This window comes from Bidens hawaiensis, unplaced genomic scaffold (genome assembly GCF_021521415.1).
Source record: "Bidens hawaiensis isolate Kalapana, Puna unplaced genomic scaffold, B.hawaiensis_p1.1 tig00016458_1, whole genome shotgun sequence".
Lineage (NCBI taxonomy): Eukaryota > Viridiplantae > Streptophyta > Magnoliopsida > Asterales > Asteraceae > Bidens > Bidens hawaiensis.
In genome coordinates, this window is record NW_027492507.1 from 115,786 (window position 1) to 143,438 (window position 27,653).

Below are 27,653 nucleotides of genomic sequence, written 5' to 3' on the forward strand. Positions count from 1 at the left end.
TGTGCACCTCTAATTGTGGGTAGGTGTTGCTTGTAAGTTTGTGGTTTATGGGTAATTAAGGGTAGAAATAAGGTGGTAGTTTATGATTGACCAATGCATGAGTAATACCCATTAGTGTCCCTTCCCCTCTTAGTAAAGAGGCTTCTATATTTTAAAGGGAGGCCTTCAAGTCAAAGTCTTCTACCTTTTAAACGACTTCCATTGATTAATTCCACAACTTATTATTATGGTAACCTTCGACTTCCATTAATTACTCAAATAACCTCACAACCTTTTAATACAGAAACCATTATGATCCATTAAGTTACACAAACAATCTCACAAGTTTTTTAACGGCATGAATAAATACCGTAATGAGCTGAACCTACACCGTACGGGCTCTGTCACGTCCACACCGCAACACGCATGTTTAAAGCAACTAGAATTTATTACTCACATAAGGTCAAAAACATATACGTTAATTAGTCATCAAACAAACGTAAACAAGCCCACTACATAATCTAAGAGCATCTCCAATAGAATTCACCGTCCGCTAGCGAGCTTCGAGTCACCATCTACCTCTTTCTTTCTCCTTTCTTCTACCTCACAATACCATTCGAGTTGAGGATGTTTTCTTCTCTCTCTCTCTCTTTCTTTCATCTTTCTATCTTCCCCACCACAACGTTCGTGTTTACGACTACTAGAATATATAAATCACATAACATCACAAACATATTCAGTCATCAAACACATGCACACAAACCCATTTCGTGATCTAAGAGCATCTCCAATGAAAACCACCGTCCCCTATCAGACTTCAAGTCTCCACCAACCCCTTTCTCTCTCCTCTTTTCTCCCTCACAAAATAGTTCGAGGCGAGGACGATTTCTTCTCTCTCTTTCATCTGTCTATCTCCTTTTCTTATATTTGTACCAATTAGTCCTTCACCGTAGGCTACATAGGGGTTGGTTGGGCGTGGAACACCTCCGAGGGGCTGCTTGGGGGGGGGGGGGGGGGGCGCTGCAAGGCAACGACGTGTGGCTTGGGGAATATTTGTGGGGCCATATGCTTTTCTCTCTCTTACAAACACACACACATATATATGTAGCAATAAATACTCATTTTTATGCAGCGATGACGTGAAATGACGTAGAAGCCCCTCCACAGTGAACGGTCTTAAAAATGCTCTAAGAAAACCAAATTCCAACACGTGTACCATACCACTTGTAATCTACTACCCATCATATTTCATTTAGAAATAGAGAGACTGCTTTCGATGAGACTCCCGGCTCGATAGTAGTTTTGCAATAAGCCTAGGACATAAGACACATAACACTCAATCATCGGGACACCGCCGATTGGTGCATATACCCTTATTTTTTGGCTTTTAACGCCACCACATGATGCCTGATTAACCTTCCGACATTTTTAACGTTATTTTCATGAGATTAATAAAATAACGTTAAAGTTAATGCAATTTCAGTTTTATCCACCCTAAGATTCACCCATCATATTCAACACATGTGTTCAAATCCTTCGTATATACATCGATTAAAATTTCCAAACTTATACATGCACATATTTTTGTGGCCAACACGCCTCTAATAATATTTCCAAACTTATAACGTCATCATCATCACTAATAATATTAATAATAATAACACCACAAATTATCATCAAACATTCAAACGATAATGGCGATTAATACACGTAACGGTTTCTGTTCAGAAACCGTTACGTTCCACAACCTCAAACCACCATTAATACGTCTACCTTCACAATCAACTCATTACTCATCAGTAACTGACTTCATCTTCTCCATACTCACCACCACCACCACAAACACAACCGCAACCGCAGTGTTAATCGACGCCGCCACCGGCCGTAGAATCAACTACTCCGACGTCAAGCTCTTCGTACGGAACCTCGCCACGTCACTCCGTCAACCGCCGTTGTCTCTCGTTAAAGGTACGTCAGCTAATTTCATTATATTATTATATTATCTCTCGTAACTGCTTATATACACGTTCCGATTTTGTATCTATCGTTGTGGTTCGAATCGATTATCATGACGTCAGCATCGATGTTTTACGGTATGAGATGTAATTTTCATACATCACTCCCATGCTGACTGGTCTATATGGCTCGTATAAGCTACGTATTAATGACAATACGAATGGGACTAAAGAAAACAGTTTTTTGCAGCTTATAAGACAGTATAGGTATTTAATTGATCGTACAGCACCTGGTACACCATAAAACCTGTACGGGTTGTATACAGCTATGCGACCATATAGAAAACTTTTACAGAAAAAACGTCATAATATAATCTTAAACGAAGATTCTTGGGGTACAACTACAAATTACTTAGCCAAGTAAGTTAGGTAAATTAAATTCAAATTATCCTATTATATTATTCAACATTTTCAATATTTTACTCATCTTCAAGTATTTATGTAAATATAACCTGGTAAGGTAATGTGTTAAACTCTCTCTAATAAGGATAACAAAACTCATTATAAAAGTGTCTAAAAAATATTAAAAATTGTATATACGACCCGTATAGGGTTATACGAGACATTAGAAACAATGACCGGCACAAATTGACACAAGTCAGGTGTTATACGGCACGTATAATTCTATACAATTCGTATAGGCAAAAAGTAGTGTGTGAGGATCCGTACTGGTGTATGAGGATCCTAAGCCTTTTGAATATATGAAGGTAGGGGAAGGTTCATGTACATTTTGATCTTAACATGAGTACGTAGGAAATAATGCCAATTTATTTAAAAATGTGAACGTAAGAAACAATGCCAACTACAATACCAATCTACATAAACAATGACTTATAATAACAAAGAAAAGAACATAAAAACTACAACAAAAGAATCAAAATCAAGAACAAAATAATAACAGCATATACCAGCAAATACATATAACAACAAAAGAAAACATCTAATAATAACAACAAAATATAAATAAGCAAATACTTATAACGTCTCATAATCGAAAATTAGCAAATACGAACAAAAAATAGCAGCAAACACCTATAAAAATAAACCTAATCATAGCAACAAATTGGTTCTCACCGTTTTCATGTTAAGGATAAAATGTATTTGATCCTGTCTCTATGTAGGTATATGGAAAGTGATTATATGAAGCATGAAATACATGAAATGTAGGTACATCCGCTTTCATTATCTCTCATAACTGTTCATACGTTCCGATTTTGTATCTATCACTGTTTTCGATCGGTGTCGTCGTGTCTCCGGCGAATCCCGCCGGTTCGGTTAACGAGATTTCGCGCCAAATCCAGATATGTAAACCGACGGTAATTTTCGCCGCCGCGGACGCCGTTTGGAAGGTATCGGAAACCGGATTTAACATTCCGGTAGTCGTAATCGGCTCCGGCGAGTTCGAATCGATGATGACGTTACAACCGGAACGCGATGACGTCAGCGTGAACGTGTTACCGTCGGAAACCGCAGCGATTTTGTACTCGTCGGGTACTACGGGAAACACTAAGGGAGTGAAGCTAACGCATCGGAATCTGATGTCATCTGTGGCCGGAGCGATTACCGGAAGGAAACCTAGGTCTTCTCAGGTATGCGTGTAAATAACCGAACGAACACAAACAAAGGCATGTTCCTGTTCGTTCATTTAATTTTAAACGAACATAAACACTTAATCAAATAAATATATGGTGTTCATGTTCATTTATTTAAAAAATGAACATATTCGTTTTTGTTTATGTACGCTTGTTTAAAATCTAAACGAACAAGCATAAATAAACGTAAATGAGCACAATTAAATAAACACAAATGAACAAATATAAAACTTTTAAGTAAATGACTCACATAGATTATATTTACTTATCTTCTATTAATACATAAATGAAACATAGTGTAATTATAGAGTAATGCAATTACATAATAGTATAATTACATAATTACACTACTTATAAATATAATTACACTCATTGATTATCACATTTAGCACGTTAATTTAATTTGTACAATAACTTTCTTCTATATAAATGAACAATAAATAAACAGATATAAACAAACATAAATAGACAAACTTTCACTAACATAAATGCAAGAATAAAGTTAACGAACACAAAATTTTTTGTTCATGTTCGTTCATTGATTAAATAAACGAATTTTCCAGTTCACGAACAGTTCATCGAACGTTTGGTTCATTTACAGGCCTATTCTCCGACGTTGTGTTTATGCACGGTGCCGTATTTTCACGTGTACGGATTCACGCTGTGTATACGGACAGTGGCGAGTGGAGAGAGTTTGGTGTCGATTGCTAGGTATGATTTAAGGCTGGTGGTGAGGTCAGTTGAGGCGTTTAGTGTGTGTTATTTGGCGGTGGCGCCGCCGGTGGTGGTGGCATTGGTGGATGGGAGTAATGAGGAGGTGGTGAGTGGAAGCTGGTGGCGGTCGTTGGAGACAGTGTTTAGTGGCGGTGCGACGGTGACGGTGGCGGTTATTAGGAAGTTTATGCGACGGTTTCCGGATGTGGCGTTGGTGCAGGTTGGTGCTTTGCATGGTATCTTACTTCGCATGATATCTTACTTTGTATTATATTACTATATTTAGCAAATGTTTTTCTTTTTAAAAATAGTAAGTAATCAACTTTTAAATGATCATCTAGAAATCAGATAAGTATTGATTATATCGAAACCAAAAGCAAATAAGTAACAAATATTAATACTAGTTAATAAATTATAAATGGGTGCAGTTATTGTACGCTAATGCCTTAACGTACGATAGTTACGACAGACGTACAAAACAAAAAACAAAGGCAAAAACCTAAAACGCTCAGAAAACGCTTACAAAAACCTAAAAAGCTCACAAAAACCTAAAACGCTCAAAAACAGTTTTCGTGAAAAAATGTGAAAAATTGATCGATTAACCATCCAAAAATGTTTTTTTTTCGGTGAACCAATGATTAATTGGATATGTATTGACGATTCTGAGATGTTTGGATGTGATTTCATGGATCGATTTCATGAAAAAATGGATTTGCTTACCTATTTTACGTTAAGGCATTAGCGTATTGCATCTTTTCTCATAATAAATAACTAATATTAACTAGTTAAGTTTTCTCACATGATGCGGTTGAAATTAAGTTTTTGTCAGTATTTGTTCGTTAAGGTTTCGGCACGATATTGTCATATTGACACTCGATATAACATCTGAAACAGAATACTAAATAAATATAGTTATATGTGTCTTAAAGAATTTCAACGTACACGTGTTTTACATCGATCAATAACCATATAAATGAATAGAGTCATGGTGCACCAAAATGATAGCGATGCGTGCTTTACATTGATCGAGAACTATAAAAAATAAATAAAGTAATTGTGCGTCCAAAGACTTTTGAGTTTGGGTTTATGTTCCTCGATCTTTTGGAAGCTTGCTAATACTCGTGGTGTTTAGGATTTCTTATAAAAACTCCTTATAACTTTACAATAACTTAATAAGTTATAAAAGTGTAATTTATTATTAAATTTTCTCTCTCATATCAAAAGCAATCCCAAACACCTTATTCCTTTTTAAAAACTTAATAAGCTATAAGTTGGTGAAAATAAACAATCCCAAACACCCTCTTTATCTCTTATTGCTAGCATAATATTTCAACGTCACATAGTACACATCCAAATCGAATTGACCGCTAATCCGATTGAGAGCCTCACAAACTTGTTACTAACAAGTTGTTAGTATCCCGTTAAGGTCACTTGTCATGTCCAGGGGCGTAGACAATTTTTGGGGAACGGGTTCGGCCAAACCCGTACAAATTTCTTTTTAGCGTTACATATTCTTGTATTTTGACATTGCATCCGTAGAAATTTCGACACCAAACCCGTAGAAAACCCAAACTTAAGTGACAGACAATCAACCATCCGTCCATCGAAAATTTTCGAATCCATAGGAAAATTTTTCTAGCTACACCACTGGTCATGTCCTCCCATTTTACATTGACTTATTTATTGAAACTTGTGATACTCATATTTTTCTCATATATAGTTAATAGAAATTAATAAAAGTTGCTTAAAGGAAAAATGAGAGAGTTATTTAATTATCTTATGTATCACATTTAAAACAGTATATACAAGCTATATAGACAGTTTTCGTCATATTATTTATTTGTTATGAAATAAACACACCTCTCCATACTAACTTTTTTAATATCAAGTAAAAATAAAGGGAATATTAATGTTTTATAGTGAGTCATTACTCATTATTGTGAATTAAGAATTGAAGTCCCCTCTGGCCTCTACGCTACGTTTAGAATGTTGTTAAGTTGTTAACTATGGCAATTTGGCAATAGTAGTTAGGGGTGATTAGAAGTTATCAATCGGACATGAATGAATCGACCTGGCAATAATTTTCGATCGATGTAAACTCAGCCGCAATGTGCGAGAATGTCTACTAATTTATCTACAATTAGCAATAAATCGTCACAAGTGAATATGTAATCCTCAAGCATTCACAAGTGAACTAATGTCTAATGTGACTGCTTTATGGTTTTACTTGATGTTCATTAGACATACGGATTGACCGAAACCACAGGTGCAATATCGCGAGCTACAAGTCCATATGAGAGCACAATAGTAGGCTCGGTTGGCCGGCTCATAGCTCATTGTGAAGCAAAGATAGTTGATCCCAACACCGGGGTTAGTTTGCCTCCAATGAACCATGGTGAACTATGGGTTAGAGGTCCATCCATTATGAAAGGTAAAAGATATGAGAAAGTGTATATAATTATATCAAATTGTTCGACTTTTTTTTATTAATGTCAATATATATACTGAAATTGGCGAGATTTGTGGAAAGGCAAAACCTGTTATACCACTAGACCAAAGACCGGCCCTTCATTGTTTCTTTTACAAAAACTTTTATAAACAAATGCGTACACATACTAATTGAATGCCTTTGAAATACGTTAGCCTTGTTTGTTTCTTTAGTTAACTCATTTTAATAGCAAAAGTACAACTTTTTGGTAAACTTCAATCTAAATTGACCAACTCTATCTCAATATCTTATTAGGTATACTGGTTTTTATTAATCCCAACTATTATCTTTTGGTCGTTGGCTCGCTGTCGGTCTCAACTAACGAATTGACTCATAACGGTTCCAACTTTTAACGTATTTGTTCTCAACGTTCGTGACTAACAGATTCCTAAAGCCGTTAGTTGCAAGTTGCCGGAAAAACGTTTTTGGCCGGAAAGGTCACATTATTTTCCGGATAACACAACATTATCGTCTCAAACATCTTTGTAACACTGTATCGGACCTTTAGAAACTTTTTTATAGTAAAAGCCCCATTTTTTTAGGTCGCTAGAATCCTAGAACCATTATCGGAATCGGTTGGTGATGCTCAAGTGGTGGTGGTTGGTAGTGGTGACGGTGTTCAGGTGGCGTTTTCCGGAAAAAAATGTGACTTTTACGGCCAAAAACGTTTTTCCGGCTACCTGCAACTAACAACGTTAGGTTTCTTTTAGTCACGGACTGTTGGGAACAAGCACGTTAAAAGTTGGGACCATTAGCAGCCAATTCGTTAATTGATACCGACAACGACCAATATACGATAGTTGTGATTAATAAAAATCAATATACCTTATTATTATTACCAAACCAAACCAGTATCTAACCATTGAAATCTAACAGTTATAAAGTAATATGAACTCTTGATATGTCTATTATTTTGGATTAAACATTCTGGAACTTAAAAGTTGGTTTCAATTTGAGTGATCAGGGTATGTTGATGATAAACAAGGTGTGAATACAATGGTGAACTCGGATGGATGGTTAAGAACCGGGGATCTTTGTTTCTTCGACAATGAAGGATTCTTATCTGTTGTGGACCGGTTAAAAGAGTTGATCAAATATAAAGGTTATCAGGTATGTTTTCCTGTCATGTACATAAATCTTTATATGAAATGTACAAGAAAAAATTCTTACTATTGAATAACCAAATCAACTTTCGGCGTAAAACGATACAAATATGAAAAAAAATATACAATTGAAGTACTAGGCTCGAATTCAAACTACTTCATATCTTAAGCCTTTGAATGTCACCACATTTTAAGCTATATTTTACTTGGTCCCACGCATTAGCAAGATATTGACGGGGTTATGTGAATGCAGGTACCGCCAGTTGAATTGGAACAAATTCTGTATTCACCCCCCGACATTACTGAAGCGGCTGTTATTCCGTAAGCATTTCATTTCACCAGGATCGTCTCCGAGAATCGTGATAAAATTTTGGGTCAAAAAGCAAAAAAGAATGTGGGCCTTAAAATAGTTGAGTACTTGTATTTGGGTTTAAACATTAAAAATACATATTTTTTTTTCAAAATAAATATATATAATTTAAGATAAAAAACAAAAATTGAGCCTATCAAGATGTCGGGTCGGGGTCGATCGACTACCCGGCTCTACCTCATAGCCGGCCTTGCATTTCACTCCTTAATCTTAATGTCTACAAATATATATATATATATATATATATATATATATATATTTTTAGTAACAAATATATAATGGTATGTGTAACTTTGCAGGTATCAAGATGAGGCAGCAGGGCAAGTACCCATGGGGTTTGTGGTTAAAAGAAGAGGAAGCACCATTAATGAAACACAAGTGAAAGATTTTGTGGCTAAACAGGTAGGATTTTTAAATTTTAATACTTTATTAAATTTTGTTTTGAATTAATGGGATAAAATCATGAAATATCAATCAAGTTTCTGTATTGTTGTCCTAATAAAATCACTCATATTTTTTCTTAACCTTCTTTTAGCGGTTAATAAACACGTACACTCTAATTCTACTACTAAATTTATACTTTTATCCGCCATATGACTTGAACTCTCAATTATATGCAACAGACACAATTCCAATACAACCTTAGATACCGCTAGGCTACATGCCCTTTGGTCCACTATTAGTTAAACTATTTATAATTGTTTAAAATAGCATATATATGTAACAATTATGAAACGCGATTATTTTTTGGTGACTTTTTCATCAAAATTATCGCCTCATTACACTTAAAAGAGAATAAATACATTGTAATCAAGATTCATATATATTTATAGAAAAGTTTTACAAATATGAAACAGAATAGAAAATTGACCAGTTTTATAGTTAGAAAAGAATTTGGATGACTTTGGTAGAATAGTGAATTTGTTGATTAAATAATCATTTAATCAAGATTTTTTTTTTAAAATTTAAAGCCATTCTTCGATAAATTCAAAACCGATTACAATAACGTGGCAGACAAACAGGCATCAAGAATTATGAAATTATAAATTATGAACAAGATGGGACGAAACCGTAACATACGAATGTTATTGATTAATATAACGTCTCATTGTTTACATTTGTGATCACCGGATATATATACTTAGATGATGAAAAGACACGTCGTTTATATGAACGCCACAACCCTGGTCTAATTTACAATCTTTAGTCTTTACATTATGAGTTCCTAACCTATTAATAAACGCATAATAGACGCTAAACATACTTTCTGATGAATGCACCTTTGACCGAAACTCTACAATCGAACTTGGTTAACGATCATGAAGCTAACACTTTAATGTGTCACATTATCTAGTTTAACTGCTAAACTAATATCAGTAGAACAATTGAACTAGGTAGCACCATACAAGAAACTAAGAAGGGTTTGTTTCATAGATTCAATTCCAAAAAATGCACCTGGAAAGGTATTGAGGAAGGAGTTGATCAAGATGGCTGTCAATTCTAGGCTTTAACTGGTGTTCGGTTGACGGGTATGAGAATGAAAACCGGATATAGGTATCATTCCTGATAGTTATTGGTAAATGAGTATATAGAGTCAAGCTTATGTTGTTGGTAATCATGCCTATTTTTATTGATCAAACCATGTAGTTTCATTCCGTTCCATGTATTTGGTACATGCTTATAGTTTATTTTCGACTTTTTCGTTTTAACTTTTAAGCTATGCTATAAGCATAGTTATACGTTACACGAGGATGAACAGGTTCTCAAGGGACATCTTGATGGTAGGGTTTCTATTTTATTCGAGTATTCTTAGCATGGTATTATTATGACATATTGAATATTATGATCATTTTATTGCTCAATAACCATTTTTTATCCACAATTTTGTATAGTTAATAACATTTATAATTAGCTCTAAAATAAGCTAAAATAGTTTATAACACCTAGATAATTAATACCTATGTAATTAGCCTATATTTTAGTATGATCATGCAATCTCAATCCAAACCGGTTTTCGACAGTTTTGTTAGTTGAAACTATTTATATCTAAGTTAGAGATTCAGTGCCTATCAAAAGCTACATAAACTCGGATATTATCAGGGGTGACATATTCAAATGTTTTAAAGGTTTATAACCAAATAAACTAACTTACTCTAAACAAAAGCCATGGCCGTTGTCACACCTTTGTCTACCTACATTGTAGGGTTATACTATATAACATAGTGTACAATATTATGTTATACAATAAAACCATTATAATAACCAAACTTTTGTATTAGATAACAAATGAATAAATATATATATGTATAATATATAAGATAATAATAATAATAATAATAATAATAATAATAATTTACGTTTAGCATAATATACTTGAAAATCTTGGTTAAATAAATAAATAAAATTAGAGTGTTTTGAAAAACATCAAAATAAATTAGAAAAAAAGATATGATAAAGGACTAAAGTTGTCATTTTCTCAAACCCAATTTGTCTCAAACCCAATTTGAAACCAGTAAGCTTAGTATTCTTCTCCGCCAAAAACGAAGCTTCGATCTCAATCTTATCCTTAACACTCATAATCTGAAGCTCAAATTTTAAATAAACCGAAATTTAGGGTTTAGAACTCGTTTAAATACTACAACAAATCCCTTCATCCAGAAACCTAAATAACCCTTCATATCACCATCGATCACCCTGCCGCTCCTCGTTTCTTTTCCGAATTAAACCACCACCACCGCTAACGGTTGCTGCCGGAGACGACTATTACCAGCCAGACGCGTTCTTGAGTTACGCCACTTGTCGACGAACCGTCATGTACCGTGTGCCACCGACCGCCACAAGTCAGACGCCACCAGCGTCTTCGCTAGATCGCACCTAGTTTCGGTGACATACGTCGTGCATCGCCCCTCGTTTCAGTTTTCCGTAAGCATCGACCGTTCGAGTTCGAGTTTCACCTTCTATTTGTTCTGTTCGAAGAACCGTCTCGTTTCCGTGCGTTGCCAACTTTGTTCTTAAATAGAGGTAATAGTCGGCTCCCTCTCATCTAGTTCGCATGCCCCATTAATTTGTTTGAGTACGGCGTCTATGATCGTTGATTTGTTTCGGCGATGGACACTTTTAAATATAAACTGTATCTGAAAATTTTAATATGACTCATGCATGCATGATATAAGAGAAATGAAATCAAGAGCCTTTGTGTGATTCGTTTTGTTATGTTGGTTGTTGAAAGACTACCTGCAACTATATTTATTTGATTGGCAAAAGTTAGCGGAGGCTCATAATAATTAGTATGAATGGCTCCTACAGCCACCACGTATAACCTTTAAATCAATTTAGAAAACTTAGATATTTTTAATAATAAATTAAAAATGTTAAAATCTTGATGATTAAAAGTAAATAAACACATAAATAGATAATAATTCTAAGTTCAGGTTAGTTTATTCCGCGTACTTCCTTTATAATTATAAGTAGAGGTTTTAAATTAAAATTATATAACTAGTTATATTATGGAGGCGTAAACGTGTTCGAGTAATTACTAAAACGAACATACCACAATGCATTATTTCTATATAAATCATGAATTTTGAAAAGTGTTCGTCCCGGAAAAATCAACGAATCCGCCAAATTAGTTATAATAATACATCTAATTCAAATTATAATCAACCATAGGTCATCGTAAGACGTGCTCACACTTAGATTCTATTGCCCGTGCTTTGCTTGTTGACTAAGGTACGGTTTCTGGTTTCTTTCTCTAATAGTATTAATTATATTCCGTTACTTCGTAGTGCGGCTTTTGTTCTCGTTTACTAATAGTATTGAATCTATTCCGTTACTTTGTAGCACGGATTTTCGTTACGCGTCGGTTATATTTTGAGTTCAGTTATTTTATATAATATATTTTAGTTATATGTTTTTATTTTAGTACTCTGTTACCCGAGCATTTTCTGACTTGTCGTTGGGGCGTCAACGGGAAGGCACTTGTCGTGACAGTGCGTAATTAAAGTTCACGGCGTCTCTAACTAGTACTTTTGAAGTATTAGGGCCACTTAGGGGCGTATAGATCGATCTTAGCTCCGACTCCTGACTCCTGACTCCTGACATGGCACTTATCGTGACAGTGCGTAATCAAAGTTCACGGCGTCTCTGAAAGTACTCATGTAGTACCTTGGCCACTTAGAGGCGTATAGATCGATTTTAGCTCCGACTTCTGACTCCTGACTCCTGACTTCTGTTTGAGATGGAACAATGTGTGCACGCCACCCACACCGTCTCCTTGGTGCATGGACTAGCTAGCTGTGTACCCCTCTGTTTAGGCTCTGGGTGCTTTCGTATTACACGACCTATTTATTTTAACATCATCGTCGTGTATATTAGTAATTATATTTTGTTTCGCTATATTTCTGGTCCGTTTTGATATGTGTATATGCATTTGGTTAAATTTGAGTATATTCAGATTACGTCCCGATCGTGTATCGGATTATGTTTCGCATCTAATTATAGTTCGGTCTAAAACGTGGTTTTATATCCGCAATAGTTTCAGTTTTATTTCAATATGTGTTTTGTCTTATGTATGCCTTTACCTGTACTATTGTTCTCTCCGTTACTGGGCAATTTTTGGCTCAGCCGTATTTTCTTGTTTGTGTCTGTCTTATTTGCTAACAGGTAATTCGGGAAATCGGGGAGATCAGTGATGAGAGTAAAATGAAGCTCAAGAATAAGGACTTGATTTAATTTTCTTTTATTTAAGCATTTAATAAATTTGACTTAGAATTTCTTTCAGTGTTTTTAACTCTTTTGGTTGCCATGGGATTCTTTTCATTTCATTTAAATGGTTTTTGTTTGGTCTATGATATCTGTAATAGTGACACGTCAGCCTGCTCCGAGTTGGGGTGTTACAACCATTGTAGGGTTATACTCTATAACATAATGTACAATATTATGTTATACAATTAAACCATCCCAAACCTTACTATCCTGGTGGGACACAAAATACATGGATTACAGGTATATAATTAGAAAAATACATATTTGAAATAATTGGGAAATATAACAAATATACCAACAACTTCAATGCGAATGATCCAGCCAAAAATTAAGTATGCATAAAGGCCAGATTTCCAGAAATGGTTACATACCTTTTGTCAAATGTTTTGCTGAACTCCAAACCGCTCATCTGGATTTTCAAGCAACGTTTGCGTTATCGTGTACCTGAAAAACTTGAAACATTAACAATCATCCAAAATTCCAAATAGTTTTATAAAGTGTTTTTATGTATCACATTTTCGATAAACGGATGGAAATGATAAGCGAATACTGAATCATATGGTCTTGAATCAAAATAGTCGGTCTTTTGTGTAACGATGGAAAGTAATCACTTGAAAACATTTTATAAAAAGAACTTTGTAATTTTCAAGAAATGAAAAACAGTTAACGAGATAATTCCTAGTTATTAATCCCGAACAACCTCTTTTTTTTTTGAAAAGCTAATAATATTAAAGAAGGAAAATGGGCTACTTACAAGACGCAAGAAGCCCAACAACATACAAGAAAGAAAAATAAACTTTACAAGGCGAAAACATACAACAAACTATAATAGGTGTAATATTATGGTTTTTATGTACATTTTCGAAAGAATGGATGACGAACCGGAGGCCACCCAAATATTCATATGTTTTCATTAGGGTCGCCCTATGGATCCTGTTTGATTTAATACGAACTTTAACGAAAAAACATGTTGAATGAAGAAAATACCCTTGAAAATAAGAGAAAATAATAGTTTTAACAGATAACATGTTAACATCTAGCAAAAGTATTGCAACAGCATACCTTGTAACCTTCAGCTTAGAGGACTCTTTAAGAGGTCATAGTGTCCATAAGCATGATAAAGAACACTGACCGGGTTCTCCTTCCCGTATTCTTGTCCATATTCCGCTATAACTTTAAACGAATTTGTCCTTTTATCCCGCATATAAACTGTTATAGGCACCCTGTAAACGAGTTACAAACAAACGTATCAGAATTGTTTTACTTGTGATTTAGCATGCATCTTATTCAGCTTATAGGAATTTTCAAGTGCAATAAGGTTTTGAGTTTTGACATTATGGGACACATCAGAAAAAATAAATTAGAATGCATACTTGAGAACATGTGATGACATAAGCAGCTCTGGTTCGCCGCCCCAAACATGTGACCGTTGCATATGTGAGACATAAGTCTCAAACTTACCTTCAAGAAACCTGAAAAACAATCACAGAGTTACCTATGTATCCACTAATACACATTTAACAAAAAAAGTTTTGAATATAATAATATATGATTAGTAATCAAACACTTATATTGAACTGCAATTGTTTTGAGTCAAAAGAAGCAGTTTCTGAAAGAGATTATAAACATATGTAATAAAGTTAGGATTTTTTTTAATCAACATGCCATAATGAGGTGGCAGGTAAACGGGCAACAAACTGCGCCGCAACCAATGCTTTTCAACCAATCATTACAAATTTACAATTGAACAGATGAAAACACTAATCTCTATCCAAAAAGTTGTCTTACCATTCAGTTTCAGACCGTCTCTTAATCAACTCCTTCACAACCTATCAAATGAAAACATTGATCAATATCCAAAGATTGTATATATCATTATATAAACTACGAAAACACATATGAATATATATATAGAGTGAAGCCGTCAAATGGGAAAAAAACAAGGTTAACATGGATTAAGAGCTACAGTTTTAATTCTGAGAATCATTTATACTCATTTCAATCTCAAATTTGATGTTAAATATCTAGTGTTCTAAACTTATCACCAGATTAAACATCGAAAACGATTACTTTTTGAAAAGCACAAAATTTAATCTAATCACCTGCAAAACTACAATTCACATAAACATCGAAAACGATGGCATACTATCACATTAATCGCTACAACAAATTAATACAATAAAGAGCTGTGAGCCTGTGAGTGCTTAATACCTTGGTTCTGAGATCATCAGCAAGTTCCTTAGTAACATTCTCTGTTGGAACTGGCCTTCCTGCTCTCAAACAGGCCCCGTGTACAACAGATCGAAACAAGCATCTTCCGTCTCCAGTTATATCTGTTCATGCAACAATTTCAAACAAAAATCATACATCTCTGCTGCTCAAAGAAGTATAAATCATGTAGCAAATGATACACTATCACTTGCACAGATCAGATAGATCTGTACATACAGATCACACATAAATTGCCAGCCAATGATAACTCTCTAGGTTTTGACATGTGAATATAAGCAAATTTAAACACAAATCGTTCATCTATGCTCGTAACAAACAATACGTAATCACTCGCACATGTCGAATAGAACAGAACATACTAATCACACATAAATCACCTGCGAACGATAATTTTCCAGGCTTTGACATGAATATAACAAATTTCAAGCATAAACCGTTCATCTATGCTGCTCGAAGAAGTATAAATCACCTAACAAACAATACATAATCACTCGCACAGATCGGATTTAACAGAACATGCTAGTGAACGATATTTTTCTAAAATTTTACATGAATATAATAATATTCAAACACAAAACGTTCATATATGCACGCAACAAACAATATATAATCAATCAGATTGAACAGAGCGTACAGCTAACGATAATTAGCTAGGTTTTGACATGAATATAATAAAACTCAAACAAAATCGTTCATATACACTAATCGAAGAGATATAAATCACGTAACAAACAATATGTAATCACTCGCACATAATAAATCACGTAATAAACAACTCGCACATGAATATAAACACATTGAAACAGAAATATATGCAGCTCGAACAATAATAAATCACGTAACAAATAATACGTAAACAATCGCACATGAATACAAGCAAATTCAAACAGAAACCGTTCATCTAAGTACGTAACAAACAATATGTAATCAATCGCACGTGAATATAAACAAATTCTAACAGAAATCATTCATATATGCACGTAACAAACAATATATAATTAATATAATTGAACGGAACGTACTGATTACGCGGAAATCACCGGCGAAGGATAGTTTTCTAGGTTTTGACATGAACGTACGGAATTGAAGCTTAATTAATTGATGAAAACTGAAATTGAAATGGAGAATTTTACCTGTAGAGAGATGAAGAATTAGTGATTGGAATGTTAAAAGTGGAGAATCGAATTCGATGTGTGTGTGTGTTCCGTGGTGAATCTTCTTCCTCTCGTCTACGGTTCATATATATGGGGAACTATTATTATTATTATTATTATTATTATTATTATTATTATTATTATGCAAAGTTTCACATGAGTGAAAAGTTGGAAAGGGCCCCACTACAAATCACCTATGTCATCACCTATGTTGCTCGGCTTAGCCACACCGCCACAACCCTTGCTACCCATCTGAAAACCCCTCAAACGGTGTCACAAAGGGGTTTCCGCCCCTTTGCCTTCTTCTTTGACGCCCACAAAGAACGGTCTTAAATTACTTATACACATTTTTTGTTAAGGGGATTATTTATACACATATATAACCATAATCGAACCATAAATAGGTATCCAAAATATTATACACCGTGACGTGGGCCGGTTTGCGTGCCCGGAACCACACTTTTTGGAACAAAAGATTATACATCAATCATGGTGGCTCAATTGGTTCGGTTATGATGGTAATATTTTGATTATGGTGCACCTATACAATTAGGTTTACGATTAATAATATTTGATGAGAAACACGGTAGTTTTAATGGCAGTAATTCGACAAATAAAGAATGTTCATCGTTAGTAACCAACTAAGAAGTGCCATGGTTTAATCGGTAATACCATAGGCATAAATGTAAACCAAATTATTTCCATTGTTGATCAAAACCATGAAACCAAACCCAAACCGTTAGTAACTGTTCAGTTTGGTTCAATTTTAAAGTTCTAACAGTTCGGTTTTAGTATTCGATAATTAAAAGCCGTTACTAACCGCCTGACTCAGAGTTTCACCCAAAAAACATAAAACCAGACCGTAAACACATCTATTATATTTTAAAAGTTGCACCTATGGTCTCTATGAAGCTACAAATGCAAGAACTGTACATCTAGTTTTGTAGTAAAATACAAAACAAAAAACTACATAAACATAAAAATTAAAAAAAAAAAGTAACTGAAACTTTTAACTTTTACACCTTTTAACCAGTGTTGTAGAATTCACTAGGCGCTAGTCGTGCAGTGGGGTAGAGACTGGCGATTCATCGGGATTAATCGGATTGGAATTTATATGTAAATATTCAAATATACACATATTTTCCAAATTTTACGTATAAAAGTTTTTTGACTGATTAATCGGCGACAAGTCGGTGGGGGTAGCGACTAGCGACTAATCATGGATTAATCAACGCCTGGTCGGGATTTTCACAACACAGCTTTTAACATTGGTACACCGAAAAACTCTTGTTCCGCCTCCAAAAACTCCACGCCCGCCCCATCTTCTTCCTCGACGTCGACTTACTCAACACTTTCCGCTCATCACCACCATCGTCCAGACCAGCATTATCAAGAGGCGGGGGAGGCGGGTCCCGCTGCCTTTGCTCCCGGAACACCATCAACAACTTTTGTGCCTTTCGTTTCCCTCTCATCGTCCCGTTAACCGATAACGCCACCAAAGACGGTATCACCCCTTCTTGCAACACCATTTCACAACACTTATCACCCGCGGTACACAATATCAACAAACACGCCGCCGCCTGTTCCTGGGCCTCGGGCTCACCCACGTCAAGCAACATCGATAGCCCGCTAACCGGTCCCGGGCTCGTAACAATCTCGTCCCGGCCCGAATTCGTCACGGCGAGGTTTATCAACACGGCGATGGCTTTCTCGGTGTTTGGGCCCGGGTCAGTTAGGAACGGGAGGAGAGCGGGTACAGTTCCGGATGAGATGAGTCTCGGGATGTTGGAATGGTGTGACGAGAGGTGGTAAAGAGTGTGAAGCGAGTCGGATTTGCATTGGGCGTCGAACGGGCCTTCGAGGGAATTGATTAGGAACGGGACCGCTTCGCTGGACCCGATGATGGGTTTGGCTTGATCTAAACATGAGAGGTTTAGGTACAACGCGATGGCTGCGTTGACCGATTTTGACTCTTGGATCATTTGTAGGAGTATAGAAAGTATGCCTGCTGCTAACATCATTTCTTTGTTCCTGAAAGATAAACAAAAGATAAGTTGCAGGCTATGTAACGGGTCAAAACTGTAACTTTCGGTCTCGAACGGTCAAACGGGTCAAATATAATTATTTTCCAACAATGACCTAGTCAAACTAGAGATGTGCGCAAAACCAAAATAATCAAACTCTAACCGGAATAACTGATGTAACAGAACTGAATATTACTGAGCCTGATAAAAAACCGACGGTTTGGTTTTATGTTTATTAAAAAACTGATTTTTCGGTTCGGTGTTTTGCTATCAACACCGAAACAATTGGACCCAAACCCAAAAAAAATTAAGTATTTCATAAGAAATTAATAAACGGCGTAGTCCAAACGTGTAATAATCATTTAATTATTAACAAACAAAAAAATTTAGGCCCAAAGATTCGTGTCCAAATCCATTATTTAGGCCATTTTTCGGCACAAAATTTTAAAAATAAAATAAAATTAAGTAATAATAAGAAATTAATAAACGGTGTAATAATCATTTAATTATTAACTAACAAAAAAGTTTAGGCCCAAAGTTTCATGTCCAAATCCATTATTTAGGCCGTTTTTTCGGCACAAAATTTTCAAGCCCGATAGGTAAAACCGAACCCATTGTGAAAACCAGATACAGAACCAAACGGTTTCCAAAAACTCAAAAACCAAATTTTCAGTCTATTTAATGCATACAACTTCGTATATTATTATCGACCGAAAAACATACCTATTATTATCAACCGCAAGGTTAAACAGAGCCATTGCTCCGCTTTCTTGAGCGAACTCGTTTTCTTCACGCAAACCCAGTTCCAAAAACCGCAACAACGCTTCAACGAACCCATTTGCACCCATATAGATCCGGGCCTCTTCATCATCTTTCAACAACCGTCTTATTTTTTCAACAACCCGACACTTTTTCCTTAAATTCTCCTCGGTGTTCAACACCGTCAAGAACTCAGCATACGTCTCAAACACGTCCGCCACCGCCACGTCATCATCACCGCCACCTTCAACCTCCTCAATTACACCACTTTCCTCAAAAGGCAAAGGCGCCACTTTCATACCCGTATATTTACACAACCCGTCCACCGGTTTCGAGTTTACCGATTCACTTTCCGACAACGAGAGGCGCCAGTAGTTTAAGTCGAGTGACTCGGGCGGTCTGTCGGGAACTATAACCCCGTTATGTTCACACCAGCTGGTCACTAAACCCTTGACACAATAATTAGGTGTCAACCCGAGATGACCCAACTGTTGTTGAGTTTTCGGGCAGGTTTTGTGCCCGTCACTAAACCATTTCTCGATGCAAATTCTCTCGTACGTCTGCCCGGACGCAATAATGACCGGGTCATACATAAGTTGTAACGAAATCGGGCACCTTAACTCTTCGGGCGGGATCGGTACCTGCCCGGACCGTCGAAAATTCGGTTTGAAATTAAACGAGTTTAATTTCGAAAGTTGTCGCTCAAACGCGTGGGTCCCGGACCCGCTATACCCCTCGAAGGAACCGTGTATTGTAGGCGAACACGGGGTCGATCCTTGTGAATCGTTATCGTCAGAGAAGTCGCTTCTAAATAATTTAGAGTATTTTCGCATTAGGTGTAGAAGATACGCGACGATTGATTCTTTTCGTTTATCTTCTTCGACTCGTGCTTTTTCCACGAGTTTCTTGAGGGCACGTCGTTCGCGAAGGGCGGCCCGTGATGATGTGATCCCGAGCTTAGATGCGGCTTGGTGGAATGTTTCGAGTTCGTTGTTGTCGGTGTTGTTGTTGAAGTTTTTACCTTGTTGAAGTAATCCGATTATTTCGTCGCCTATTTGTTTCTCTGATGGATCGAGTGAAAACTCGAGTCCTTCGAGTTCGCCTAAAATGTCAGAAATCTGGCACACGGGAATTCATCGTTAGATTTTGATTATAAATTATAACTTATAATGCATCATGGTTTTTGTTTAAAATATGGCTGTGTGTATTAAAGTTTTCGAATTTGGGACAATGCTTAACTTAAAACTATTAAAAACAGAAAAACAATTTAGTGATTTACCCTCATGCATGACTTAGCTAAAAGGTGAAGTGGTAAAATAAAAAAAATAAAAAAACAAAAGCGGCTAAAAATTCACAGGTCGAAAGTCACCCAAAATGTTATATGCATACAGCTAAATCTACTTTTACGCATTATTATTGTAAAATTGAGTTATCATAAACATACTTAACGAAAACTTATTTATACCCCAAAAAACACTACATTGGACCGGAAGTGTTTCAAGTCAGCCCATAACATCACAAAATTTATATGTTTTGACCCGAACCCATTTTGACATGTTACGCACCCAACGGACCGATTTTGCCACATCAACTATGACCTATATGGATAGAACCACTTCCGGTAAAGAGGCAACTTTGACAAGATAGAACCAAAAGACTGCTTAAGCATAGTTTTAATTAATGAGTTATTGGTCGTTTTCCAAAGTTAAATGATATACGCATATATATAGTAACGGACTCAAATGAGAACCACTAAATATATATACTATATATATGTGTGTATGCATGAATGCATATATATGGTTAAAAAGCGAAGAGTAAACTGCGGTTTTCGTCCCTATGGTTTGTCCAAATCTGCGGTTTTAGTCCAATAGTTTCAAATTTGCGATTTTCGTCCCTGTGGTTTCATTTCACTTGCAATTAAACCCAAATTCACCTAATCTCGTTAAGTCTGGTCGTTAAACCCGCCAGCGTGCTCTTCACGTGAGTGGCAGTTTTGTACTTTTTTTTTCCCAAATACACCCCAGCCTCTCACGTGAGGGGTTTGCGAATTAGGATTGGGGTTTATTTGAAGAAACAGAGAACAAAACTGCCCCTCACTTGAGGGGCACGCTGATGTGTTTAACGACCAAACTCAACGGGGTTTATGAATTCGGGTTTAATTGCAAGTGAAATGAAACCACAGGGACGAAAATCGCAAATTTGAAACTATTGGACTAAAACCACATATTTGGACAAACCACATGGACGAAAACCGCAGTTTACTCAAAAGCGAATATAAAAGGTTTGACAAAGTATTTGCATATTATAATTTATATAACACCTGACAAGCTATAGTTTGCGGAACTATATCTTCAACCCTTCGAAGACCATCTTCAATAGCTAATCTTGCCCTTTCAAACTTTAAACCAACAGAATCTCCGGTTATTGCCTGCAAAATAATAAAGTATGAGTAAAAAAAATGGAAAAAAAAATTTACGCAGTCATCGCAAAATAAAACCTTTACCAAGTAAATTTTGCTGCATTCTGCACAATGCTGAAGGATCATTTTTGTTTTCTCTAATGCTATGTGCAAAGAACATAATGCTTGAATCCCGGAAGTGCTTTGGGGACGAGCCGCTTCTAACTCGGGGAAAACACTTAGTACTTTGACGTAAATCAAAGACAGTGTTTTGCACATTTCTCCATGTAACTACAATTAAACCGTTGTTTGTTAGAGTTACGTATAAAACCGTCTTTTGAATCTTTTTAAAGGAAGCAATAAATCATAAAAAGAAATTTGATTTTTAAAACTACAAATTTTTTTTTTTTTTAAATTAAATAATAATAATAATAATAAGGTTCCCATTGTAGCCATTTAGGTCCACTATCCACTCATAGTTAAAGATTCCAACACATAAATATATTATGTTGGTGGTGTTTATGATTGCTAAATAACAGGTTATCATTATTATTATTCTGCTTATTGTGTTTTTATTAGTAGATAAGCATACTTTAGTGTTTGGATTAAAAAATAAAAAGTGATTGATTATGCTTGTCTGATTATTTTAGGGTGACATAACTTGTTTTCAACAACTGATATTGCGTGTTTCAAACCGGTTATTCTAAAAAGGAGTTAAAATTACGAATTTACCCTTACGGTGAAATGATTTAAAACTTTTTGTTTGAATAAGCAAATCTAAAGTTGTTTTTAACAACAGATATTGCGTGTTTCAAACCGGTTATTCTAAAAGGAGTTAAAATTACGGATTTACCCTTACGGTGAAATGATTTAAAACTTTTTGTTTGAATAAGCAAATCTAAAGTTATTTTTAACAACAGATATTGCGTGTTTCAAACCGGTTATTCTAAACGGAGTTAAAATTACGAATTTACCCTTACGGTGAAATGATCTAAAACTTTTTGTTTGAATAAGCAAAATCTAAACACCTCTTACTATATATGGTTCATAAACATTTTCATGTTCAAAGTACAAACTACAAACAAACATCATTTATTATTATCGACTTATCGTAATGAATTAAATGAACAAGTCACATTAAAACGAAACCAAGATTTACCTTCGGTTCACCAAGAGCAAACAAATTCTCTTCGATCTCGGAGTTTTCCATGATTTACAGCCACCGAAAGACGATTGCTCTTTAACTTCAAATAACCTGAAATGATCTATAATTAGCATCCAAAATCATTTACATTTCTACTTTTTTTATTTATTCATCTTATTATAAGTATCATTAAATCTGGTTTAAAAAAAAAACTCAGATATTAACAGATTAATATTATTATTATTATTATTATTATTATTATTATTATTATTTTTTAATAGGTAACAATCACTTGAAGACTTGACCACTAAAATACATCAGGAAAAAAAAAAGTAAATTAATATAATAAATCTATTTATGGTAACATTAGCAGTATATTGTAGAAAGCAAAATCAGAATCTAACATAAATAAAATTTCATAAATTCAATCAGTTAATACTTAATACCAAAAGGTGTTTCATCTGTTCTGATTATTCGGTTTGTTCGGGTTTGAATACTTTTTAATTTTTTATCCATACCCGAAATCTGAACCGACCCAAATTCAAATACCATTATTAACCGAACCGAAAACCAAAAAAATGTGTTTCATCTGCTCGGATATTCGGTTTGTTCGGGTTTGAATACTTTTTATCCATACCCGAAATCCGAACCGACCCGAATTCAAATACCATTATTATTAACCGATCCGAAAACCAAAAAAATGTGTTTCATCTGTTCGGATATTCAGTTCGTTCGGGTTCAAAAAAAAAATTTAATCCATACCCGAAATCCGAACCGATCCAAATTCAAATATCATTATTATTAACCGAACCATAAACCCAATTCGGATACAGTTATTAACCGAACCGAAAACCAAAAAAATTTGTTTCATCTGCTCGGATATTCGGGTTTGAATTTATTTTATCCATACCCGAAATCCGAACCGATCCCAATTCAAATACCATTATTAACTGAACCGAAAACCAAAAAAATTTGTTCGGGTTTGAATACTTTTTATCCATACCCGAAATCCGAACCGACCCAAATTCAAATACCATTATTATTATTATTATTATTATTATTATTATTATTATTATTATTATTATTGTTATTATTATAAACCGAACCGAAACCGAAAAAATGAATATCACATCAACAAATCTAAAAACTTCCAATCAGTAAATTAAACTTCCGAAATCCGAACCGATCCGAATTCAAATACTTTTATATTAACAACCGAACCGAACCAAAACCCGAAATAATAATAATAAATTTCACATCAACAAATCAACACAAACAAATCAAATAAAAGTAAATAACCCACATGAACACATTCTCATTATATACATATTAAACCCAAATTATAAAATCATTCCATATAACCAAATTGGGTCAAAACCCAGTTCAATAACAACGAATTAACGGCTAATATCTTACCAGAACGAACATATAAGCTTCATCAAACGAACATTTAAGCTGAAATGAAATGGGTATTCGAATGTGTGATTGTATTAGTTCAATTGATGCAATTGGGTACGTTAGAATCAAACTGGATTTGTGTATTAGTAACTGGTTGATTCAATTGATGTAGGAATTGAAGAACAGAGAGAATTAGGGTTTAGATAATAATAATAATAATAATAATAATAATAATAATAATAAAAATAGAAGAAGAAGGTGGCTTTTGGTGAGGTTAAAGGGGATATTCTGAAATGAAGAAATTGAGATCGAATAACGGGTTATTAATATTATTATAGTTATAATATTATTATTATTATTATTATTAAAGAATTGTTATGTTACATTGTTATGTTTTGGTTGAATTTTGACTTTGATGTGTTACGTTATGTATAGAGTATTTTATGAATTTAAACATTCGACAGGTATTATATTATTTCTAGACGGTTGCAAAAATGTATTTAAATATAAGCATATATATTTTTTATATTTTTTAGAACGTCGGTTTTCTTATATTTATATTTAGGCTATCATACAAATTTGGAGAGTTCTATTGATTCAGTATGGTCAGACTATGTTGGTTTAATTGAGTCCACGATTGCTTCAGAGTTTGGTTTTTGCGTTCTCCCGGGAAACCATATCGTCAACTGTCACTTGGTGGTCGTTGTGTCACTATAAGAGCAGAACTCTCTAGCGTAACACATGGTGGGACAAAAACCTGGGTTGGCTCGAGATTCAAATTGATAATCTTGCAAGGTCTGACACAAATCCTTCATTATCATAATTCACCAAGGATGACAGAAGTAGAAATCAAACTTGGGTCTTCACTGGAGATCATATAATATCTACAGTTAGGCCATACGGGAGGTAGAGTAATCTATTTAGTTAAGTACACATGATCTTTTTTTTTAATATAGTTAAATAAAATATAAGTTTTATTAAATAGTTATGAAAAACAGTTTACGCTTAATCATACGATTAAAAGTGAGCACAAGTATCTCGGCTCGGGAATTTGAACGATATAGCTCAAATCAGCTTCAATGTTTTAATAGTCCTCTCTCATTGAGTTTCAAGCCGATATGTATTTCAACAATGCTAAAACATGTCGCATTTAACTTATGACGATTATTAATCTGATCTCAATGCGTAAATAACTTTCTTCAGACTTTAGTTCAGTTTTGAGAACTTGTGATTAATATTAAATTATTAATATTAAAATACCATAATTTTTGTTATTTTGTTTTTGGGTTGAAAAACTTCATATTTATTTGCATTTAAAAGGTTATTATTGAATAATATAAAGCAAACTATAAGCTTGTGATATAAGGGGGTGTTTGGTACAAAGAATGGAAATGGAGAGAAAATAGAAATGGAAATGAAATTGTAGAGAAAGAGAATTGGTATGGAGAATGAGAATCATTTCTCTTGTTTGGTACACGTAAAAATAAACAGAGAACTCTACCATACCCAACCCCACCTCCACCCAACCTGACACCACTCACCACCGCAGCCCCACCACCACCAGCACCACCACCACAGCCCTTTCTTCAACCACAGCCCACCACCACCGGCTGCCGCCACCAAACCCCCTTCTTCAACCACAGTACACAAGAAATTAAAAAGATTCAAATTTTTGGAACATAAGATATAGAAAAAGGATGCTCAGATCTGTCATCACTGCCTCTTTAGAGATTTTGTGGTGGTGGTTGTGGTGGCGATGATGATGATGATGATAATCAGAACCACCACTTGAAACCCTAATCTCCGTTCACCCGTACCACCTGCAACCTACAACCGGTTACAATCTCTGTGTTCACCACTGCGAACGGCGGAGACGGGGTGGTGGTTGCAGACTTGGAGACGAGGTGGCGGTTGCAGACTTGGAGACGAGGTGGCGGCCGGAGACGGGGTGGCGGCCGGAGACGAGGTGGTGACATGCTATGAGGAGGCTGCTGAGAAATGGATTTCTCTTTGTTTTAAAGAGAAATGGAATTCTCTAGTTTTAAAGAAATAGAAAGAGAAATAGAAATGAAAAGTGGAAAACAAACAAAAGAAATATTTATAATTCCATTTCTCCCCAATCAAATCCCTCTACCAAACACCCCCTAAGAAGTTGAATTACTACAAGTATAATTATAATCTCTCTAACATCCTATATTTGTTTGATATGTACATTAATTAGGCTCGTAGTTGATGGGGAATTAAATCTTATGATCACCTCAACTAATATCCGATTCATCACGTAAACAGAAAGTTAAATAGTAAACATCAATTTTTGTAAATACATATTTTTAGTATGCAAAAGATTGTATTTAATAATAGTATGTGTCACAATCTCAATCATTATCATTAATCTTTTGAATTTATTTATATCGTTTTCACTCGATCTAATACTTTATATTACTTACTTTATTAGATTTTATTAATTTTATTATCTCTATTATTGATCATTGTCTTATAATCCAAACTGAGCAAACATAATAGTATGAATCAAACCTTTTCAAAAGGTTAACAAATTGTTTTTCTTTAAATAACTTAAAAAATACAAAACATATTTTTTTATAAAAACATAATGTACTTTTAATTAAAATATTAATAAACAAATAAAAAGTGAGAGAGAATTTTCCCGCTTTTATTTTTCCCCGTTCATAGGCCGACAGTTGCCGACCTCCCAAGGTTGTCGGTTAACAGATCTGTCTTCATAACTACGGTTCAAAGTGACCAAATTGCTCCTGTACAATTGTTTATTTACATTTGGAATTTTGGAATTGGATTTCTATTTATATTTTTTACCTAAAATATCAAATATTTTTGGAATTAGAATTTTGGACCCCGAAGCTGACCCGGGTTGTTGTCCCATAGTGTCTTACGTCAAAGAGTTGTATTTTCTGGCAGCACAACGGCTGTCAAGTGCAGTCGGCGGTATAGGGGGAACGCCCAAGCCAAACTCTGAAGCCAACGTGGACCAGGTTAAGACAACATAGTCTGGATCGGGATAAGACAACAACGTGGACCGGGCTCTCCAATTTTGGAAAGTGCGGTAGCCTAAATACAAGAAAAGTTGTCGTTCTAATTTTTTTTTTGAAATTTTGGGATCTTTGTGATCTCCAACTTGATCATGAAGGCGTTCGGGTTTTATCAGTAGTGGGTCTTTGGGTGGTTTTCCCCAAAACAGGGAGATAACTTGGAGGCGTTTAAGGGTTTTGTACGATTGAGTTAGGTTAGATGGCGGTGGCATTTTGTCATTGGATCACCCCGTACGGAGGACCTAGAGTCTAGACAATTCTTGTTTATTGGTTAAAAAAATAGTTTTGATATGTTTAGGGGTTTGATTTTGTGACATTAACATCTAAAACATATTCTGGGTTTGCGTTTAGTTTAAACAGAATCTGGTTTGTGTCGGATCGAATAAACGGACATGCTTAGCTAGATGGGCGTGTTAAGGTTAGCCTAATCGGTTCACGGGCTAACACATTT

The 27,653-nt window shown here is 35.1% G+C and overlaps 3 protein-coding genes across 4 annotated transcripts; 1 reads left to right on the top strand and 2 right to left on the bottom strand.

Annotated features, from left to right (window-relative positions):
- Window positions 1–1,625: 1,625 nt before the first annotated feature.
- LOC143551474 (4-coumarate--CoA ligase-like 9) lies at window positions 1,626–10,062 on the top strand. 2 transcript variants are annotated; one of them, XM_077041897.1, is made up of 8 exons: window positions 1,626–1,947; window positions 3,162–3,583; window positions 4,188–4,520; window positions 6,542–6,731; window positions 7,753–7,898; window positions 8,145–8,212; window positions 8,561–8,663; window positions 9,656–10,062. In XM_077041897.1, exons 1-8 carry the CDS (start codon window positions 1,674–1,676, stop codon window positions 9,770–9,772), a joined length of 1,653 nt encoding a protein of 550 aa, XP_076898012.1. In that variant the 5' UTR covers window positions 1,626–1,673; the 3' UTR covers window positions 9,773–10,062. The 2 variants fall into 2 exon arrangements, with proteins under 2 accessions (XP_076898012.1, XP_076898014.1); XM_077041899.1 differs by having other exon boundaries at window positions 9,696–10,062.
- A 3,259-nt stretch (window positions 10,063–13,321) lies between these two features.
- LOC143551499 (OVARIAN TUMOR DOMAIN-containing deubiquitinating enzyme 4-like) lies at window positions 13,322–16,370 on the bottom strand. Its single transcript, XM_077041915.1, has 6 exons — window positions 16,280–16,370; window positions 15,237–15,358; window positions 14,814–14,854; window positions 14,399–14,497; window positions 14,088–14,248; window positions 13,322–13,469 (listed from the first exon to the last, which is right to left on the bottom strand). The coding sequence occupies exons 1-5, from the start codon at window positions 16,326–16,328 to the stop codon at window positions 14,098–14,100; spliced, it is 462 nt and encodes a 153-aa protein (XP_076898030.1). The 5' UTR covers window positions 16,329–16,370; the 3' UTR covers window positions 13,322–13,469; window positions 14,088–14,097.
- A 634-nt stretch (window positions 16,371–17,004) lies between these two features.
- LOC143551498 (U-box domain-containing protein 45-like) lies at window positions 17,005–24,448 on the bottom strand. The gene is made up of 6 exons (XM_077041914.1): window positions 24,156–24,448; window positions 22,755–22,850; window positions 21,701–21,886; window positions 21,518–21,625; window positions 19,159–20,312; window positions 17,005–18,442 (listed from the first exon to the last, which is right to left on the bottom strand). The coding sequence occupies exons 2-6, from the start codon at window positions 22,803–22,805 to the stop codon at window positions 17,674–17,676; spliced, it is 2,268 nt and encodes a 755-aa protein (XP_076898029.1). The 5' UTR covers window positions 22,806–22,850; window positions 24,156–24,448; the 3' UTR covers window positions 17,005–17,673.
- Between the last annotated feature and the right edge of the window lie 3,205 nt (window positions 24,449–27,653).

Excerpts from the sequence above, each read along its gene's own strand:
- LOC143551474 (XM_077041897.1), top strand. The coding sequence starts at position 1,674 with ATGGCGATTAATACACGTAACGGTTTCTGTTCAGAAACCGTTACGTTC. Across the intron at positions 7,899-8,144 it reads TCAAATATAAAGGTTATCAG|GTACCGCCAGTTGAATTGGA; the intron begins GTATGTTTTCCT and ends ATGTGAATGCAG. Across the intron at positions 8,664-9,655 it reads AAGATTTTGTGGCTAAACAG|GTAGCACCATACAAGAAACT; the intron begins GTAGGATTTTTA and ends CAATTGAACTAG.
- LOC143551498 (XM_077041914.1), bottom strand. The coding sequence starts at position 22,805 with ATGGAAAACTCCGAGATCGAAGAGAATTTGTTTGCTCTTGGTGAACCG. Across the intron at positions 21,887-22,754 it reads TTGCTCTTGGTGAACCGAAG|TTACATGGAGAAATGTGCAA; the intron begins GTAAATCTTGGT and ends GTTTAATTGTAG. Across the intron at positions 21,626-21,700 it reads AATGCAGCAAAATTTACTTG|GCAATAACCGGAGATTCTGT; the intron begins GTAAAGGTTTTA and ends ATTATTTTGCAG.
- LOC143551499 (XM_077041915.1), bottom strand. The coding sequence starts at position 16,328 with ATGTCAAAACCTAGAAAACTATCCTTCGCCGGTGATTTCCGCGTAATC. Across the intron at positions 15,359-16,279 it reads CGGTGATTTCCGCGTAATCA|ATATAACTGGAGACGGAAGA; the intron begins GTACGTTCCGTT and ends TTGCATGAACAG. Across the intron at positions 14,498-14,813 it reads AGACGGTCTGAAACTGAATG|GTTTCTTGAAGGTAAGTTTG; the intron begins GTAAGACAACTT and ends ATTGTTTTTCAG.